This window comes from Hipposideros armiger, unplaced genomic scaffold (assembly GCF_001890085.2).
Source record: "Hipposideros armiger isolate ML-2016 unplaced genomic scaffold, ASM189008v1 scaffold_416, whole genome shotgun sequence".
Taxonomy (NCBI): domain Eukaryota; kingdom Metazoa; phylum Chordata; class Mammalia; order Chiroptera; family Hipposideridae; genus Hipposideros; species Hipposideros armiger.
Genome location: NW_017731766.1, coordinates 1,320,786 through 1,330,500, shown reverse-complemented (window position 1 = coordinate 1,330,500; position 9,715 = coordinate 1,320,786). Strand labels below are relative to the sequence as shown.

General features: G+C 37.4%; 1 protein-coding gene across 3 annotated transcripts in view; it reads right to left on the bottom strand.

The window, feature by feature from the left end:
- Positions 1 to 461: 461 nt before the first annotated feature.
- PWWP2A (PWWP domain containing 2A) overlaps positions 462 to 9,715 on the bottom strand; it is a 31,846-nt gene continuing 22,592 nt past the window's right edge. Inside the window, exons 2-4 of one of the 3 annotated variants that reach the window (XR_002126415.1) lie at positions 3,994 to 4,113; positions 1,354 to 1,551; positions 462 to 1,127 (exon numbers count right to left, since the gene is read on the bottom strand). Coding sequence is in view for 2 of the 3 variants with exons in the window: in XM_019664089.1 (XP_019519634.1) it covers positions 1,449 to 1,551; positions 3,994 to 4,113 (223 nt within the window). In the remaining variant the exon portion in view is untranslated. Of the gene's footprint in view, positions 1,552 to 3,989; positions 4,114 to 9,715 lie in introns of all 3 variants that reach the window. The other 2 variants (XM_019664090.1, XM_019664089.1) reach the window with 2 other exon arrangements.

Sequence of the window (9,715 nt, the reverse complement as noted above, 5' to 3'; positions counted from 1 at the left end):
TTAATTACTTAGTGTAATTAGGATTTGCATTAAACTCACCGAAGCAAGACTGCCTACCTCTTCTTCTGGTGTTGTAAAATCCTAGTCAGGTATATAAAAATGTTCTAAAACTCTCAGCCAGAACCTTTTGTTAATCCTGAGTATGGGTCAATTAAGTAATTCCATTACCTATACAATTAAGATTATGGAAAGTTTTCACACTTGAGCCAAATGCTCAATTATCTGTAATGTTGCTTCAAATGAAATTTTTCTAGCATTTTTTAATTTTTTTTCATTAAGTAATCAATATGGATTATCTTGTTTTAAAAAATCAGTATTGCCACTAAAAAACTTCAGTTTTATTATTAAAAGTACAACGCCGTCAAATATAAAATGCCTTAAAAATGTAGTACTAACAAGTCAATCTGGTTTTCTCATTGTTTTCTCCACTCATTAAAAAAGAAAAATTAAGGTTTTTTTGGTTTTTTTTAATATGTATTTTCCAAAGACAAAAAAAACATTATGGTCTCCATTAATAAGAATTCATGCTCCACGCATGAAAAGTTCGACACCATGTTTATGGGTCTGTTCCTGCTGCTGCTTCCCCAGGGTCAAGTACCACCTGAGACCTGTGAAAATTTCTTGCTCTTAAACAGGAGGAGGGGCTTTCTGTGGCAAGAGGTCCACATCAAAATTCACCTTTTCTGAACTAAATCAGTAAGGATAGGAATAATAATGTCTTACCAGCTCAGAATGAAGAACTAGCTCTTAGAGTATAGTATACATATTCACTCCAAGACCAACACTAGCCTATCCACTTCGAGTCAGAATTTGAAAGATAAGGATGTAGTTATGAAAATGTGCACAAAATGTTAAATACTGGTGGCAAATAAATACATCTTAGTATGTTCTAACAAGCAAACGTATACTCAAGATAATACAGCCCTGCTTTATTAAAGAAAGAAAAGATCAAAATTCTCGGGGTGGGATGGGGTACCTTGCCATCCTTTTAGAACGACGTTATATCTTTTCTGCTGTTTCCACGGGCACCCTAAAGGAAATGCTGGCCTCCGCGTGTGACCACTGCAGTTTCTCAGGAGAGCCATTTAGAAATACCTTTGCTCATATCTGAACTGAGTAACATAAACCTTGGAGAAAGCACAAAGTTTTCGTATGAAAAATAACATTTCTGCCGTCATCCCATGCCCTCTAGGCCTGTCCAAACTACTGCTAAGAACTTCACGATCAAAAGAAGTTACAGTCAGTGATTCTTCATACATAAAATTCAAGTGAGTTCTTTGTATGCGAAAAGTATTTGACATCACTTTTCTCCTCATCTCATGCATAATTTATTGCAATAGTTTATATTTTTACCTTTTCTTCGGTTTACTATAGCACAATTTGCAAGTGCCCCTGTATAGACTGTTGGTTTTAACCACTGCCCTTAACATTCACTTCTTAGCGCAGCTTTAAAAATCTGAGTCTCCAATGTCATTCGGTCCTGATGCTCTGCTGTTCTCTGTCACTGTGGTTACAGGTCCATGGAACCAGCAGACTGCTAATGTCTTTGTGCTGAAATATAGTAAAGAAAAGGAAGAAAATGCAATTAAGCACAAGTCATTATCTGAGAAAAGTGATGTCCGTGTTGTTTAAATTAAGCCCTATATAGACTGCAGGATCACAACTAAATTTTTTCTTTTAAATCAAATTAAGCTTGACCAATATTTTTGGAGAACACAGCTTATTGCCATTGTAAACCAGCAGAAGCATTTATTTCATTTCTGAAGTATATCTGGACCAATTCGAACACAAATAAAATGGTTGTCATCTTCACATGAATGTGCACTTGAGTGTATTTTTTAAAATATTCATAAATATTTGCCTAATAAAAGGGAATTTTAGCTTTGTTCTTTATCCTGCCATTCCACAGGTAACAATACTACACATTGCAAGTCAGCTTAGCTGCAGGGGACTGCTATGTAGCACCAGCTGCCTTCCTCTAGCACAGGCTATAAGCTTAAGCAAATTTATATACGAAACCTGGCTATGTAGAAATCAGCTGCAGATCATGCTGTCTACATATACGCAAAAAGCAAGAGAGAGGAGGGTGGCGGGTAGCTCCCCAGAGGTAGACACAGCACATGAGAAGGCATCAGGAGCACCGTTTTGCTGCTGGAAGACAGTTTCTGTACACTGGTTAGGCTGGCCAGAGTCTCCCTTGTTATGTCAGCAAACCTGACCATCAGCAGAGGCACTCTGCACCAGACCTCCGGCAAAAGCAGGACTCAGCAGAAGATTTACAAAGGACAAGGCTTTTGAAAATTACTGCCAAGTAGCATGACCAGAGTGCCTAACAATACCGACCTCCCTTTAATACCAAGAAGTGGTAAGAACCCCATTGCAACCCTCTACAATCCTAGATCATGCCTCTCAAACCTGGGAACCTAAGTATCAGGAGGAGTCTGAATTCCAAAAGAGGTGATCAGTGGAGAGAAAAGTGAGTTTTTTAGGTCTAATGTATTTTTAAACCAAAGATATGACATTTTCAGTGGACTAACAGACAAAGAATGCAAAACAGAAAAAGGAAACCCCCACCCCCCATCCTTCCCAACATTTCAAAACAGGCAGACACCTTTTCCCACTCTGATACAACTCTATCTTACGTTAACTTCCAGCTGTCGCCGTGCCTCATTCACTTCCTGGATCAAGGCCTATAAAGGAATTTCACAGGGCACGCTATCACGTTTCGTGTCGAGCAATGAAAAATTACTTCTACCCATAAATACTGCACACATCAGAGTGGAAGGTGAATGTAGTCCTTGCTTCAGAAGAACCAGAATGATTTAGTACTGTTTATTTTAAAATTTGACGTTCAGCTAAGAAAAGTTTTTATTTTCTAAAACCGAGATATATCATTAATACTAATAAATTTAGACTCAGAACTTTGGAAATATCCTCATTTTATAAACTGAAGGAGAAAAAAAGTAAATAGCCAATCCCAAGTATATTTCCATTCCTTCTATTTATGACTCTCAACATTTGGCTTTTAACTAAGTGAGGCCTATTCAAGTTGGCAGGAAAGCCACGGACTGAGGCAGATCTTACTTTTCCTATGAGGTGCAGAAAACTAAAAAAACGCCATTCCCGGAAGAGATCATTGTAAAGGTAGCTACCACCCCTCTACAGGTAAGAGTCCAAAATATCCCAGCCTCAACCTCTGATCCAAAATGCCATTCTGACCCAGCTTGCAAATTACAGCTCATACACAATGATACAGCCCAATTACAGCTCTTCATTAGCTGCACACACCAGAGGGTTAAACAGCTTTAATTCAAGGAAGCAGAGATTGCATATTCAAAAGCAGCACAACAGAAATCCCTAAACTTTCCCTGCTGTCTAGGAGCCCAATATAAGCATTTCAGGCATTATCCAAACAGATTTTAATAAATGTACTTAAATAATTACAACTACATTTCAGCATTGTCTTTTGCTACCCTCTGAGTTTTTTGACTTGCCTTATGTAAATGACAAATGGTTCTGAGGTTAATTCACTAAGAATATATACATATGTTCATGTATGAATATATATTCTTATATATATATATACATTAAGTAATAACTAAGAAGTTAAAGTATAATGAATATAAAAGTGACCAAGACCGAGAGAGTGAAAAGATAAAGAAATCCGCTATTTGTCCAGGGAGGCTCAGGTGCTATTTGACTTAATTCTGCAGTCCCAACTTCTACCACCAGAGGAGAAATTCCCTTCAGCTCATGGAAGCTCAAAGGAGGTTGGCTCTACTTTTTTAGCACAGCAGGTAATAGCAAATGAAAAGTTAGTTTCACTCATTAAAACTATCCCCTACATGAGGTATACGCAGCTACCAAGGTCAATGAAAACTAAGGAAAAAGAACTAATGGATTATTGCATGTCTAGCCTAATCTATTTTGGGAATGATCAAGTGATGACATGATGCCCTCTTCACTTTGTGGCAGGGCTTAACACAGACAGACCTGCCCGTTTCACTGTTAACTTCAATGCTCCCAGTCTGAATCCACAGTGGTCTGTCAGACACTGCAAGGGAGCAGCAGGATTCGTCACTGTCTGATGTAATAGCTGCCATTTGTTGAGACCTATGGTAGAAAAAACCAAGTTAACAAAAATAGAGCAGTCATTCGAGTTCTTTTTAATCCATTTTACCAAAAAATAATTTAAAAATAAGACCAAAATTCAATTGAATTTTCATAATGAATTTATTTTGTCTAGATAACTTGCGGGCTTCACAGACAAGGAAGCTTTAGTACTAAACTAAATGAAAAGACTTGAGGTGTGTACACACCAGCCATGGCCAGGAGAGGGCACTCTCGGGCCCAAGTCAACTTGGCAGCAGCACGCCTTCAGGCACGCCAAGGTGCTGCCCTCCAATGCTAACTCACTTGTAGTGTGCCTGACAAAAACTTTTACTAGACCAACACTAGCCTAGCGTTGAAGTAATCCTGATCTTAGTATCCAACAAGGGCTGAAGCCATCATCCCTATCTGTATTACATTAAAGAGACCCTGTTTTGCAGAATGACCACGTGCCTGAAATCCCTTTCTCTTAACTCCAGTGAGCACCTGTGAATACTATGCAGGACCTGAGTTACTGCACGAGTTAGTACCTGCTTGAAGTAAGTCTAACAAGATAAGCTTTCTCAGTGAGGATTTCAGAACAGACTACAAGTGCTAAGCACAATTCAAAGGCTTGCTATTTTAAGCCTTAATTTTAAACATGTTTGCTTGTGTGCTTAATTCCCTGCTTTAAGTACAAATAAACAATTGATCACATCATCATAGTTAATTCTGGGTTCATTGATTTAGGTAATGTTCAGTCCTTATAATTATTTTTAAAATGGTAAGTTAAAAGCAGCATATAATCAACACATTAAAAACAGGCTTTTCTGACATTGAAAAGGAGAAAGTTTATACACCTAATCTATAAACAAATACTTTTGAATTTTAACTCAAAGAACTTTCTTAAATGAGGTTATATACCCTTTTATTTATGGGAAAACTTAAATATACTACTATACCCCAACAGCAATCACACCAAGAAGAGAAGGGATCTACACGAGAGAATTTCTTTTGACCCTCTCCCTCCGTAAGAATTGTTAGGTTTCAACAGTCATTCTACAGAATCGCCTTTCCGATTCTAGGCAAGTCAAGAAGCTGCATCAAAGAATGGCCTTTCCCTGGGGTTCCCCTCCAGCCCCCGAAACACCATGTGCGATACTAAGTAACATGCCGTCCCTGGGCCACAGAGCCGGGCTCATGAGTCTTTGTGCTAATGTTTAAGATGAACTTCCCCTCCCTCCAAGATTTTACTTTGAAATTGACCACACATACAGGATCCACTGGGAAAAGCCACGGAGCCCCGATGGGGATAGCCTATATGTAGGCACACCCTCCTGAAAGGCAGTGATTTCTTTGGAAATTATTTTGTCCATGAAGAGAAAGCTTATGTGCAACAATGGCGACTATTCCTGGGAGGCAGCACAGACACACAAGGGCAAATCAGAACAAGGCAAGTGAACACTCAACCTCCCTTCCAGAGCACATGACAAAGTAGAGGAGGTTCCGCTCTTAGCGCAAAGCCCAGAATTAAAAACGAAAGAATTAAGATTATATACACGTCCCTATTACCTCGCTGAATACTCCATATCATTTTTGTCTTTATACAATGTAGTATGATGCCACCTGAACAAGCAGGAAAAAGCACTGTTTTACAACAGACATTCTGGTTTCTAGCCTTAGTCCTCTTTTTCTAACCAGTTATTTTTCTAGGGTTTTAGGCAAACTGCACATAGCTCTTCCCAGCACACCAAGATTCACACCAAGATGTGCCCCTCCCAGCCGATTCCCTGCTAACAGCCAAACTGGCGGAAATCACCGGTTTGTAATCAGCACCTCAAGTGAGCCAAGGGGGAAAATGACCACAACGCACACAGATCAAGACCTTGGAATATGAAGTATTTCCCTCCCAAAAAGGGGAAACAATCTATTTAATCATACCAATAGCAATAAAAAAATTTTTTTAATGTTCAAATTAAAGTCCACTTTCTCACCATTTGGCAAAGGGTCCAAGGGGAACCCAGCATCTGTGCAAGTCAGCTAATTTACACTACTTAAAACTAACAAGTGTAGTTTTGTGCTTCTAATACTTGAGAAGCTCCCTAAGGGGACCTCTACTCGACGGAGCCCCACCAGCTCAGACACTCCTCATGCCTGTCTGAAAAGATTTGGGATGTGTCGGAACTTTGAACCAGTGACTGACTGGTCGTTAGTACATCAGTGTCTGGACCGGAATCACTCTTCCTCATTCATTCTCAAGTAAACTATCATTTATGCCATGTCAGGTCCTGTACTTGGCATAAGGGAAGAGCAGAAATCAGCCAGTAATAGACTCCTGGGATTTATGCGATACATGAATGGGGCAAGTTTAAATGTCAGTGTAGTTCAACCTTCGCCATTACTGTGACCTCCAACCCAGCTGCCCTCCAACCCAGCTGCCCTCCGCAAATGCCTGCTGGAAATAGTTCTTACCTACTTCTAGATATTTATGGATGATCATCCTATGATTATTTAATTTTCAGGTAGGAATAACATTGCTATAACATTTTTTTCATTTATACTCAGTGTATATTGCAGAAAGATATCAAAAGCTACCAGAATGAAATTTCTATGCCACACACAGGACGTGCTGGTTGTGATGATGATATTTATAAGTCTTGTGCCAGGTCCTTTATTGCTTTAAATATTTAAACGAGAAATTCCCTTATGAGGAAGTACAATTATTGTCCTCATTTCACAGATGATAGCATTGAGTAACCTGCCTAAGATCACACAGCTTGTCAGGACAGATTCAAGTTAGCCTCTGAATCTAGCAAATCTGGCTCAAGAGCCTGTACTTCCAGCCATGCACCTGAGAAGTGGAGAGTGATTCTCTGCTCAGTAGAAGCCTGAGATGGAGCACTACTGGTGCCAAAAGGTTAATAAAAGCTCCAACTCACCTGCATCACTGGCAGGTTATATACTCACAACTGTCCATTTCTATCCTCTACACTGAACAGGATGACCCTCACATCTCTACAAAACACACTGCCCAGGCAAGCAACAAATTCTATTACATTTTATGGTGGAGGAAGGATTATATTCCTTCTAAGCTTTTTCAATACCTTTTAAGCCAATCTTTGTGTTGGAGACCACTGAGGACAAAGAGGATTACAAAATTACCGTAATATTTGTTTTAAAAGCCCATGCTAAAACTTAATATGCATTACAATTACAAGTTTTTTGGTGTGAGAACAGCTTAATTCTTTAGTTATATAGAGTACCTGATTTTCCTTCTAGATACTGTCACTATGATAGAAAAAAATATAAGAAATTTTAAATCATAATTTCTGGTTAAGACTCAGATTTCTAAGGCAATGAAAGGAGATCAACTGTCACATTCTTATGATACAAGGAAAGCTAAAAAAAAAAATTCATGTTTAAACTAAGTTTTAAGACATGGTATTTTAAATTGGCCTGTTTTCAACATCAAAGTTTTAAAAAAATTATTTTACAAACAAGTGTCCAACAAAAGAAAGCCCGTAAGTTAGACAACGTCTACTACAAACATCTAATTTATTCAGTTGGAAAATGAGAATTTGACTCACAAATTCACTATTTTGATAAATCTTGGTAATTTTTGAGTCTACAGTTTCTTCTTTTCCTTTACACCTCCCCGCAACCAATCTTTAATTTGTGCCAGAATAACAGGAATCTATAAGAAAAAATTCAAGTTTGGCAATTAGTTTTTCAGAGATTAGATGTATTAAAATTTGATTCAGCTCATCCCAAGATGGATTTAAAGACATAAAAACTCAGTATTTCCTATACCAAAGGGTGGTACACAAGACGATCTTAGAATTGTATTTTAATAGTTATCTAGGTGTGTGAAAGCACATTTGTTTACATTAATTGTAGTAACATAAAGTGGAAAAATAGTACACAAATTTGAAAATATGGCAAGTGTGACAGTAAGTTTTGAAAATTAACTCTATGACTAAAACATAAATGGTTTCCATATTCCTAAAATTGTCCAAAACAATTGTTTTTGTCAATGAGAGGGGTTAGTTTTAAGCTAAAATCTACTCTTAAGGGTATTTAATGGGTAAATGCATAATACTAATTCACCTAAAAATTTTACCAAGAGGCAGGCAGTTCTAGCCCTTAGAAGTGAGGGCACCATTAGCACTACGCAGAACTGTAGGTTGATTAGGAAGGCATCCTGGAAGCCAATGTCTGACCAAGAAAAACACTCTTGTGACTTAGTTTCTAAACACCTTCTAGAACAATGGCATCCTCAATTTAAAAGATTTCTATCAAAAGCCAAATTACAGATGGATGGTGATGAGGACTGCACAATGTGAATGTAGAACTGTGCACTCTAAAAAATCGTAAGTTTGATTACTAGGTATAATGACAATTTTTAAAATACCAAAAAAAAAAAGAACAAAAACAAATTAGTGTTCTATTAATATGACAAGGAGAAAATTATTTCCATCTAAAATCACAAGAGGAAAAATTCCTTGAATCTATAAATGTTGTCTTACTTGAGTAAAGATTTAAAAAAATAAGAGTTGAACTGTTTCCCTTCTGATCGGCGTGTCAACTATCCATGGTAGACACAAAAACATCCTGAAAAGCTAAAAATATATAGACTGTATCACTATGACTTTAAACTTCCTATTCCTTTATTCAAAATAGCATAACATTGCTAAAGCTTTCATGTTAATTCTATTCACTCTTTGTTGAATGAATACAGTCTAAGTATACACAAACTGTAAATACAGAATATGAAGAGGCTATTACCTAGGTCAGAACCAGGTAACTAATTAATGCAGCTTGTTTTATTTTCTCCTGGCAATAGGAATGGCACCAGCCTCCTGTTCTGTTTCTGAATTGCCTATTATATCAGGCATTTCAATGAGATTGTTTTATAGCAACCATCTTAATACAATCCTAAAGCAAATCCTAAATTTGCCATAACCTAGAAATAGGGTCTTCATTCTCCCTGCAAATTCCCTATTGGAGGCCATCACTGGGCCCAAATCAAAACAATATCCTGAATCAAAACATTACCAACTTTTCTAGACATTTGCCAGTCTCTTCTCTGCTATGTAAATATTTAACAAAAGTGAACAAAAGCGCACAAACCACAGAAAAATTTACAATTTAAAAGGGGAAAGCTAATTTTAAATCCAAATTATAGATTTCTGAAGGTATTTCCAAATCCCAATTGTTATTCTATTTAATATGTATCTATCTTAACATAATCAATATTAAGTACAACCTGCTCAAAGAGGGGTCAACTCAATATTTTGAAAATTTAGTAACACACACCCGCTAATGTCGATTCAGTTGATTTTAGTTAATTGTTCCATAATCTTTGCCTACAGTCCTTCAGATCTATACTCCTGTCTTGGATCTAAAATTACTTTTTATAGATCTCCCCACCAAATCACATGTATGTTAGCTATATTTTAATAAAAATCTTCTTTTAAAAAAAACCCATAAAGACACACCATAAAGTCATGCAAGTGGACTTCAGACTAGGAATTCTTTTACCTCCTCTTTTAGGTCTCTGGTTCCAAGTCTATAAATAGGATTGGATACAGATATTCCTTCCAAATGAAGTCAGCTTTCTGGCCTA